The sequence below is a fragment of the Esox lucius genome, chromosome 14 (assembly GCF_011004845.1).
Source record: "Esox lucius isolate fEsoLuc1 chromosome 14, fEsoLuc1.pri, whole genome shotgun sequence".
Classification (NCBI taxonomy): domain Eukaryota; kingdom Metazoa; phylum Chordata; class Actinopteri; order Esociformes; family Esocidae; genus Esox; species Esox lucius.
In genome coordinates, this window is record NC_047582.1 from 7,942,517 (window position 1) to 7,953,725 (window position 11,209).

At 39.6% G+C, this 11,209-nt stretch overlaps 1 protein-coding gene across 1 annotated transcript; it reads left to right on the top strand.

Annotated features, from left to right (window-relative positions):
- Positions 1–904: 904 nt before the first annotated feature.
- c9 (complement component 9) lies at positions 905–10,990 on the top strand. Its single transcript, XM_010903085.3, has 12 exons — positions 905–1,014; positions 1,106–1,214; positions 1,298–1,451; positions 2,252–2,393; positions 2,658–2,796; positions 4,301–4,597; positions 6,412–6,551; positions 6,724–6,824; positions 7,031–7,162; positions 7,291–7,466; positions 10,157–10,379; positions 10,538–10,990. The coding sequence occupies exons 1-12, from the start codon at positions 929–931 to the stop codon at positions 10,708–10,710; spliced, it is 1,872 nt and encodes a 623-aa protein (XP_010901387.3). The 5' UTR covers positions 905–928; the 3' UTR covers positions 10,711–10,990.
- The last annotated feature ends 219 nt before the right edge of the window (positions 10,991–11,209 follow it).

Sequence of the window (11,209 nt, forward strand, 5' to 3'; positions counted from 1 at the left end):
TGGCCCTGGCACAGACAGCACCTATATGACCTTATGAATTAGAACAGGGAGTTCTTGTGTTGACATTCTGCACCATTTACTGTAAAACCTCTGAAAGTCTAACAAATTCTCCTTGGTTATTTCAACATGGTAAGCTACTGCTCTTCTTCGATCGCTTGACTCTCATCTTTTACTATAGACTTTTTACATGGTTGCGCCTGAAAGAGGCACTATAGAATACTGCCTCTAACGTTTACAAGATTGAATTTAAACAATAATACCTAACCGTGTGTGAAACTGGAATAGTACAGTATTAGCCAGTCCAGTGTGGTTTAGGTTGGGGAGATAGTACTGTGAGTGAGTATGAGGAGACATGCACACCAATAGACAGACTGACTGCATATGTCGACTAATGTTGGGTGATATAGGAACATGAGTATTTATTGAAAGAGTGGCCTATGTGTGTGTAAAAAAGGAATACTGAACTAAAACAGATAAAGAATTTCTTTTGCTAATTTGCTTGGACTTTTATCATGTCAATAACAGCACTGCATCACCACAGAGTACAAAGGAACAACTTTAAATATTTGCTTTTCTGAAGTGGTTAGGGAACCAGCTGACCATTTCATGTGAATCTCTTGCAACAATAACTTTGCACACATTAGACATAGATAATTGTAATTTATAAATGACAGATACACTACAAAGTATTCCATTCGAAGACTAACCTTTCCAGAATTTCACAAAAACAGTCCTACGTTGTGAAATAAGGGATAGCCCTGACACTATTCACCTTGAGCCCACTGGCCAAACTATAGTTTGCATAGATTTTTTTTATCAATGAAGATCCAAATGATTTTCTTTTAACCCCACGTGTTCTACAATCATTAACAGGACGTTTGTTCATATAAAGCAGGACAGACCCACTTTGTTCCCATGTTCTGTCACCATGAGGACTGAGGTAACTGCTGCTCTTCTCCTGGGGTTCTATACCCTATCCCAGGCCCTATCTCTGTCCGGGGAGGAGAACAGGACGTACGTATGCTTTATTTAACATTCAATGAAAAACAGTTTAAAAAGCCTGGTTTAGTGTTGGAGAAAACTCTGACCGTTGTGTCGCCCGCAGAAGCAGGCGGGAAACTCGGGAGGTCAAGACAGCGCTCCCCAACCCAGTTGACTGTGCCTGGAGTCGCTGGTCTGAGTGGACCGCCTGCAATCCGTGCACGAAGACACAGGTGAATCTTAAAGGGATTCATTACAATTGACACATATCCATTTTGCAACCTCAATTGATTAATGGCTTAAACTGTGTCGGTAGCACCGTTCTCGAACCGTAGAGATATACGGCCAGTTCGGTGGGAAATCCTGTCAGGGACAGCCAGTCGGAGAGTCACAGGCGTGTGTCACGCAGGCTGTATGTGAACCGGACCCCCCTAAGGAGTGCTCCAACAACGAGTTCACCTGTGAATCAGGTACCGTAAAAATTGTCCATAAATATGAGTGCATACGCATGCCCGTATGGACAATAAATATATTTTTGCAATGCAAAATTTATGTAGAATAAATGATGAATATATGTCGAATACATTTAACTTAATTCAAAATGTATTTCACCTTTTACTCTGAAATGTATTTAAAAATGTATACATACATTTCACTTTATTCATAATACATTTCAGCTATCAAAATATATTTCAGCTTTTATTCTGAAATGTATTTGAAAATGTATAAATACATTTCAGTTTTGTCCAAATGTATTTCACTGTCAAAAATGTTCAGATACTGTGAAAGTAAAATGATGAAATGTAATTACCGACATATTGATTATATCACATTTAGGCGATGAAACACATTTTATAGATATACATTACCAAAATACATTTAATCTTAGTCACAAATTAATTTTAACATATTATAGCAAACTTGGTAAGATCACTACTTGCCCCCTCAAGAGCAATAATCCTGTTTGAGTGGTGGTTAATACTCCTGTCTGTGGAACATAGGGTCGCAGGTTCAAGACACAACCTGGCCAATACTACAGTGGATTTAGACATGCATTTTAATAATGTATTAAATACATTTTTTATAAATATATTTAAGTGGCCAATTTCAAACATTTTGACATATATTTACCAAATGGCTAACTTCTTTAGGCAATTTACTGAGTGGGGGTGGAATAATGTTCACCATCAGCCAGTAAACTGGACACAACTGTAGTGTGTTTATGAAATCAAATGAAGTGGATGAAAGGCTCCTCTGTGTCTTTGTGAAGGGGCGTGTATTAAGGCGAGACTGTCCTGTAACGGTGACCTGGATTGTGAGGATGCGTCCGACGAGGACTGTGAGCCCGTCCGCAGACCCTGCGGAACACAGCAGTACGAAACCAACGAACAGGGAAGGACTGCAGGATATGGGTCAGCGCCTCTCACTCACCACAGTGTTCAGAAAGCATTGATTTCCCCAAACGTTCAGCAGCACATGATTGTGCCAGTCTGGAATCAATGGGAAAGTGAACTCAACTCCATGCACATATTATATGAAAAATATACATTTTAAAATAAAACTGCTGCAAAATACTCTCTAGCAGAGAGTCAGGTCTAGACATGAACTTACAAAAATAATATTGGTGTTGCAAGATATTATTCTAATTCTAAGTAATTGTCTTTATGTTGTGACAGAGTGAACATCTTGGGCATGGAACCCCGAATGAACCCCTTCAACAATGACTACTTCAATGGGCTGTGCACGAAGGTAAAGAGCTCTGTCAGCAACCAGTACAACAGGCTACCTTGGAACGTGGGTGTGCTCAATTATGAGGTGAGTCCAGCCTTAAACGTGCCTTTATGTAAAGGAGAAATGTTCTAGCATCTATAAGGGGTATTAGGTATTCTACCACACTAGATAACCTTTGCAGTTAACTAGTTAACAACTAGGTAACTGCGTTTGGTTAGGATGTTTTTGTAACAGATTTTGTTATTACTAACCAAACAAATACATTTGTATACAGTAAGTATCCTAAGTTAGTGACGCGTTACAGACAGATCGCTTCCTTGGTTTAGCATTAAGAGGTTAGTAGATAATGGCTAGCTAGTTGGCATTCGTTATAAGTTTGGTTTGGAACTCCCATTTTCATAACCTATCCTGCCTGTGGTTGCTATAACCAAGCAAAAAAATTATAATTTGTGTATGTGTCCGCAACCTGGTCTCATTGCATTGGAATATGTAAAATGTAAATCTATGGCATCTGAATATGTATATTATGTTATGTTACATTAAGTTACATTACAGTGTGCTGCCAAAACGTGTAATACATTACAAATTGGCAAAATGTATTACAAATGCTATTAAAATGTGTCTAGTTACTAACACTAGACAAACTTACCATATGTTACAAACGCTACGAATTCACACAAAACATCCAAGCCGTGTCTTGAACCGGCAAAATCCAGGTCTGCAGATAGGCATCCTACCTGTTGCTCCATTCAGGAATAATGGAAATTGAAGAATGAGTAATGAGCTTACCAATGTCACTACCATATGCATTTTTACGTTACAGTTAACATTAGGTATCACAGCAATGGGGTTATGGTTAGGGTTATGGTTAGGGTTATGGTTAGGGTTATGGTTTGGATTATGGTTAAAAAAAAACATGTGTAACATATTGTAGCCACCTTGGTAAAATTACTACTCGCCACCCCTAGCAGGATGCCCTATTTGGAGCAGTGGGTAGTGCACCTGTCTTCAGAGCTAAAGGATACGATTTGAAACACAGTCTGCTATTTCTGGATTATTACTTTAACGTTAATTCACCTAATGTGACATATCTTATGAAATCAGCTGTCAATGATTTTCCTAAAATAATTTTTGTATTCCAATGGTTATTATTCCCATGTTACTTCACCTAATGTAATAAACCTTACAAATTCAGCTGTCAAAGATTTTCGTAAAATAGTTTACGTATTCCAATGAGACCAGGTTGGTGTCCTAGGCCACAAAAATGTATAGAAAGCATAAATATATGAATGTGTAGCTTACCTGTTGAGGAAAAATGTGACTAACAAAATGCTTTTCAGGTCTCTATCAACCCATGTATTACTTTAAAGTGATGCCTGAACTTGAGTTTTGCTGGGGGCAGTATGACAAAATTTGTGATTACTACAGTACATTCTCGAATAGAAAGTCAGCTGAATTACTTCAACGTAGAATTGTGGTCTTGTGGTCTTGGTACCGAGTGGTTGACTACTATCCTCTCATCCAGATTATATAATTGTGGAATTTGATGCTTTCAATGTTTATTGAATATTCTGTATGTCTTGATCAGACGTTAGTCGAGGAGACCGTTTCTAGGGAGATCTACGAGGACACACACACACTCCTGAGGGAATTGATGACTGAGACAACGTTAACTGTGGGAGCCGGGCTGAACTTAAAGTTCACTCCCACAGAGAAGTCTATGGACAAGGCCGCGAAGAACATAGAGGCCACTCCCACAGTGCAGTCTACGGGCAACGCCACAGCAGTCAAGGTCAACACAACTATGGCCTGGGATGTGGGTTTGGACTTTGAGTATAAACGAACTAACATGATCAAGAATGTTGCGGAGTACACCACAATTAAGGTAAACTATTCATGTTAGAAGTTATACTGAACTACAACCCCGTTTCTGAAAAAGTTGGGACCCTGCGTAAATGCAAATAAACAGAATGCAATGATGTGAACATCATGTATTCCTATATTTAACTGAAAATAGTACAGACAACATGTCAAATGTTGAAACCGAGAAATGTTATTGTTTTTGGAGAAATACATGCCCATTTTGAATTTGATGCCAGCAACACGTTTCAAAAAAGTTGGGACAGGGGCATATTTACCTCAAATATTTTCAAAGGTCTGTACTGCAGACAGGCCAATTTAGCACCCTGACTCCTTTACTACGGAGCCATGCTATTGTAATACGTGCAGAATGTGGTTTGGCATTGTCTTGCTGAAATAAGCAACGCCTTCCCTGAAAAAGATGTAGTCTGGATGGCAACATATGTTGCTCCAAAACCTGTGTAAATTGTTCAGCATTAATGGTGCCTTCACAGATGTGCAAGTCACCCATGCCATGTGCACTAATGCACCCCCATACCAACATGGATGCTGGCTTTTGAATTGTGTGCTGATAACAAGCCAGCTGCTCCCTCTCCTCTTTAGTCCGGAGGACGCGGTGTCCATGATTCCCCAAATATAATTTCAAATGTTGATTTGTCAGATCACAGGACAGTATTCCACTCAATCCATCTTGGATGAGCTCGGGCCCAGAGAAGGCGGAAGGTGTTCTGGATCTTGTTGATACATCTCCGGAAAAAATTCAGAGACCACACTACTCCAAAAAAGTTGAAAAGGAAAGTTTTGAGGGAGGAACAGATGCGTTCAGTTTGCAGTGGTCTCTTAATTTTAACGCTTCTGTTCATCACTTTAAACCATCCTTTTCGAAGGAAATGAAAAGGTGCAGTGGTTTCTTAATTTTTTCCAGAGCTGTATATGGTTTCTTCTTTGCATGTTAGAGTTTTAACTTGCACATCTGGATGCAGCGACAAACTGTGCTCACAGACAATGGTTTTCAGAAGTGTTCCTGAGCCCATGTGGTTTATTCCCACTACAGAATCGGGTCTATTTTTAATGCAGTATCGCCTGAGGGCCCGAAGATCATAGCCATCCAATACAGTTTTTTGACTTTGTCCCTTGCATACAGAGATTCCTCCGGATTCTCTGAATCTTTTAATGATATTATGTACCGTAGATGATGAGATCCCCAAACTCTTTGCAATGTTACGTTGAGAAACTTTATTCTTAAATTGTAGCACAATGTGCCTGGGCAGTCTTTCACAGAGGGGGGAACCCACACCTGACAGACCCATCCTCTCTGGAATTATCTTTTAATACCCAATCATTTTACTGACCTTTTGCCATTTGACCTATTTAGTTGTGTGATATTCCACCAGGTTTAGTTTTTTAACATTACATAACTGTCACAACTTTTATGAAACATGTTGCTTGCATCAAATTCAAAGTGGGCATATGTTTTTTAAGAAACAATAAAATGTCTCAGTTTCAACATTTGATATGTTGTCTTTGTACTATTATCTATTGAATATAAGATTTAAATGATTTGCACATCATTGTATTCTGTTTTTATTTACATTTTACACAGCGTCCCAACTTTTTTGTAAACAGAGTTGTAGATAGATACAGTATATTCAACGTCAAGGATAATCATCTCACCTAAACATTTATTTTGAAAATTGTTATTTTCCACAGAAGTCTAAAGACAGAAGTCTCTGCAGAGATACAATAAATGTTTATAGACCTTTTCTCTAAAGCTCATAAATAATGTAACAACCAAAACGCAGTATGTTGTTACATTAACGTGGATCCTCGTCCAATCAGAACAAGAGCTTCATGCGTGTCAAGGGCCGTGTGCAGCTGAGCACCTACAGGATGCGCTCGCGGGACCTTCAGGTGGCCGGGGACTTCCTAGAACACGTCAAGTCTCTGCCTCTGGAATACGAGAAAGGACAGTACTTCAGGTTGTACAGTAATTATTACCCTATAACACCCTTCAATACCAGTTACCTCAGCGTCTTTGTAACAATATAGTAGGTGAATTGCAGTGTGTTGTACTTCCATTTTTGCCCTCTCTAGTCGGAGCAATGAAACAAATATTTTAAGTTGAGTTGAACTGAATCAATCTGTATGCAGCTTCCTGGAGGACTACGGAACTCACTATACAAGGAACGGGAAGTCTGGAGGAGAGTATGACCTGATCTACGTTCTGAATCAGGACAACATACGGGACAAAAGTATGTAGGGTTCCTGTATCTTATCCCTCTACCGACACTTATGGCTGACAGGAACCGCTAACACCTGCGACATCTGCACCGGATTGGCCCTTCTTTAAAGAGAGCCCTTTTACTGAAACATTAGGAGAAACACATTGCAACGTCGCGTGTTTAGTCTTGTTTGAAGTGACCTGGTGGGATGTTAAACCATGTCCTGTCTTCTGCAGAGGTGACAGAGAAGAAGGTCCAGAACTGCATTAAACTTGGAATCACAGCCAACTTTGAAATAAGCTCTGGGATGGGAGGAGGCGCTCACGTCAGGCCGGACTACTGTAAAGACACAGTCAACAACGACACAGGTCTGACATCCGCTGCCAAATGTCCCTTCTGTGCTACACAACACAACACACTGAGGTGGACAGTAACACACCCACACACACACACACACACACCTTCCTCCTTCACTGCTGTGGCTCTGTCTTCCCAGATGAGAAGGAGGGTAAGGCGCTGGTGGATAAAGTGATCACCGGGGTCAGGGGTGGTACCCTGGAGGCCGCGGTTGCCATGAGAACCCAGATAACAAAGGAAGGCCTAATGGACCAAGCGACCTATGTAGGCTGGGCACGGTCGGTGGGCGATTCGCCCGCACTCCTCAGAAGTGAGGTAAGGAAAGGGACACCCTACTCCAGACCAATAACATACCACCTAGTTATCAAAGTCATATTGAATCCACTTGAATTCAGTGAACCGATTCAAGTAATACTGACGCTGATGTGATTGTTTTATGAGTGGTAGCTCAGTAAATCAGTTTTAAATAAGGATATATCCATCCATGGATATAATGTATATATGATAGATCAACTTAAGAGAGGTGGGGATGTAGTAATATACCGTACATAAAATGTTGGTATCATATAAATGTGAAGTTTTGGCTCTTGGCCTGGAGATTTCTAAATCTCTTCATCTTACTGTGGTGGCTTGTTACAGGCCTCCATCAGCATCCAGTGATGCTCTGCCCTCTTCAATTAGTCTTATATCCTCTATCAATTATAAGGAAATTGTCCTTGTTGGGGATTTTAATTGGAACTGGTTACAACCAGTATCTGATGATTTTAAAGCACACTGTTATTCTTAGTGGAAAAATGTGATTCTTAAAATGTCCTGAAAAATCTTCACTAATAGATTTAATTCTACATAAATACTCCTCAGCTTCTGTATTTGCAAATGACATCAGTGACCACTCTGTTGTTGCAATTGTTAGAGAGGCTAAATTAGAGAAGACCATGCCTCGTATAATAATCAAGCAAAATATGAAACAGTTTGTGGAAGAAGGTTTTGTGCATGATTTACTTCAGTTTGATTGGGAGAACATTTACCTCATTCCGGATGTAGAAAGTGCTCAAAAAAATTATATACATTTTATTCTATTTATGCACCGCTTCGAAAATACAGGGTTAAAGGTCGTGACAATCCATGGTTTTCCACTGAGCTGTCATGCCTTCTTCACCAATGTGACATGGCGTTGGCCAAGGCCCGGCACTCTGACATTGAGTCAGACTGGTTGTCTTATAAGCAACTTAGGAATAATTGCACTATTAAATAATTGTTTATTATTAATTATTAAAAATGCCAAAACATCACACTTGTTAAATGAAACTACAAACAATCTAAATGATCCAAGGAAGTTTTGGAAAACCATTAAATCTTTAGATGGTCATTAAAATGTTACTTTTAAAAAAAATAAAAATTTCAATCTCTGCCCAATACTTGAAAATCAGTTTTTTGGTTAGATTACTAACTCAAAGGTAAATAAAGCCCTCAAATCTTTGGATACCAATAAATCAGCTGGTCTTGATCATTTTGATTAATTCCTTTTAAAGCTATCTGCTGATTTTATTGCACCAACTTTATCTATCTTTTTAATCTTTCATTAAGATCAAACAAAATTCCAATGATTTGGAAATCTGCCTTTGTGCTTCCCCTGTTAAAAGGAGGAGATACTTGTTAAATAATTATAGACCTATTTCCAAACCCAAAAATCGCAAAAACACAAACATCTTAGAATCACTTGTGAGTAATCAACTGAAAGATTTTTTACTTGAAAATGACATCTTATCAGTTTAACAATCTGGCTTTAGAAAGAACTGAGCAAAATGACAGCAGGTTTGTTAGTAATACCTTATTTTATTGTCTCTCTAGACAAGGGGCACCACTGTGCAGCCCTCTTTATCAACCTATCAAAGACAGGGATCGGTTCCTCGGACTACTCCTTTTCACAATTTACATAAATAACATAGGCATAGATGTACCCCAAGCTAACTTTCATTTCTATGCCGATGATACTATGATTTATTGTTTGGCACCCTCCCAAATCAAGCCCTTTCTCAGTTGCAAACTGGCTTTCAATATTGTTCAACAAGGATTTAATCAGTAGATCTTCCATTACTTACCACTCTGCATGGTAATATTATTGATCCTGTGTCTGTATACAAATATATTGGAATTTTAATTGATGACACTTTTTCTTTTCTTTTGAATTTACTTAATTTGTTAAAGAAAACTGAGGTTGAAGTTGGGTTGTTATTTTCTAAATAAGTCTTGTTTTTCTTTTGAAACTAGAAACTTGTACTTGCTACTTTTCTGCCTGTGTTAGAGTACGGGGATGTCATCTACATGCACGCTTCTTGTCCGTCATTCTCTGAACACTGTTTACCATGCTGCTTTAACGTTCATTACTAATTGTAGTGGTGAGTGTAGCTCACTCACCACTGTGTTCTATACAGTAGAGTAGGTTGGCCGTCATTGTTGACATTTAGGCTCTGTCATTGGTACTTTTTCATTTATAAAGGTATTCTGGGTTTGACACCATCCTACCGTTGCAAACTTATCAGCAAAAAAAGTTTTAAAAGCTATTGCTCACGATCACAGGATCTCTATCTACTGTCAGTTCCCACTGTCCACACAGAGATGAGCTTTTAGGGTTGCTGCTCACACAACCTGGAATGGTCTTCAGTCTGAACAAAAAATGCAGGACCTTGTAGCACTGAGTGTTTTTAAAGACAAATTGAGAAGAATGGAAGAAGGCCTATAGTTTCAGTGCTTGTCTGTGCTTTTAAAATTGTGCATCTTTTTATTTGTTGCTGTATTCTTTTTTATTTTGGCACTGGATGGTATGGTGGGTGTAATTTTATTTCCCTATGTTTGTGTTGTGTGTTTTAAATTTGTTTTTGTTTGTGACGCCCATCTTTGCCAGGACTTTCCTGAGAAAGAGATGTTTAATCTCAGTGAGATCTTCCGGGATAAATAACGGTTAAATAACAAAAATACTGTTCTCCCCCTTCTTCCCCTGGTAGCCCGAGCCTATTCAGAGTCTGATCCCGCTGGACATGCCTGGTGCCAACACCAGGAGGCTTAACCTGAAGAGAGCCACTGAGGAGTACGAGGCGGAGTACAACGTGTGCAAGTGCATGCCCTGCCACAACGGGGCCACCCTGGCCCTGCTGGACGGACAGTGTCTCTGCCTCTGTCCGCCTCAGTTTGAAGGTCTGGCCTGCCAGGATGTCAAGACTGACCAGAGTGAGTGGAGCTGGGTCATTTATACACCCACGAGAGCATACACTCATACACACACACACACACACACACACACACACAACATACACAACACACAAGAGTCTGTCTTTTGTAATGCTCGAAAAGGTGTGTTGTCAAGCTGAAAACATTGTCCTCTCTAGATAAGAATTCCAAAATGGCCGTGGGGGGCGTTGCTCAGGAGGGGAATTGGTCGTGTTGGACACCGTGGTCAGGCTGCAGTGGAGGGAAACGTACTAGGACCCGAATGTGCAACAAACAGGGCCTCACTGGCGCCACCTGCCGGGGAGATACCCACAGTGAAGACTACTGCTGAGCACTGGCATTCAAGTCCTGATGACTCAACATAAACAATGCACGCCCAGATACATCGACAAAGCCAGAAACTGATCAAAATGTGTCCAGAAAACACTTTCTCACACACACAGATACTCATGATTAATATCACAAAATCCTGATTAATATTGTGAAAGAGAAAATGACATCCAATTCCTTGAGGTTTTCCTACTAATCATATTCCAAGGACGTTTGACAACTTACCGTAGATGTATATCTGGAGTTGACAGGGTCCATATAAAACATGTGAAAACATCCTATTTAATGTTTGTTTATTTATTTTTATATATTTTGTTAAATAATGTATCCTATTCTCAACAATTTGTTCATTGTGGTGAATTGTGAACTGAAGTAGCCTGGTTTGACTCATCATCCATTTGGAAAGGAAGATTAGGCCATCTCCTGGCCAGCATTGGGTGATAAAATTCATCGGATCATTAGAGGCCTTTGGTATGTGTTGCTGGTCATCGAGAACATTA

Excerpts from the sequence above, each read along its gene's own strand:
- c9 (XM_010903085.3), top strand. The coding sequence starts at position 929 with ATGAGGACTGAGGTAACTGCTGCTCTTCTCCTGGGGTTCTATACCCTA. Across the intron at positions 7,163-7,290 it reads CACAGTCAACAACGACACAG|ATGAGAAGGAGGGTAAGGCG; the intron begins GTCTGACATCCG and ends CTGTCTTCCCAG. Across the intron at positions 10,380-10,537 it reads GGATGTCAAGACTGACCAGA|ATAAGAATTCCAAAATGGCC; the intron begins GTGAGTGGAGCT and ends TGTCCTCTCTAG.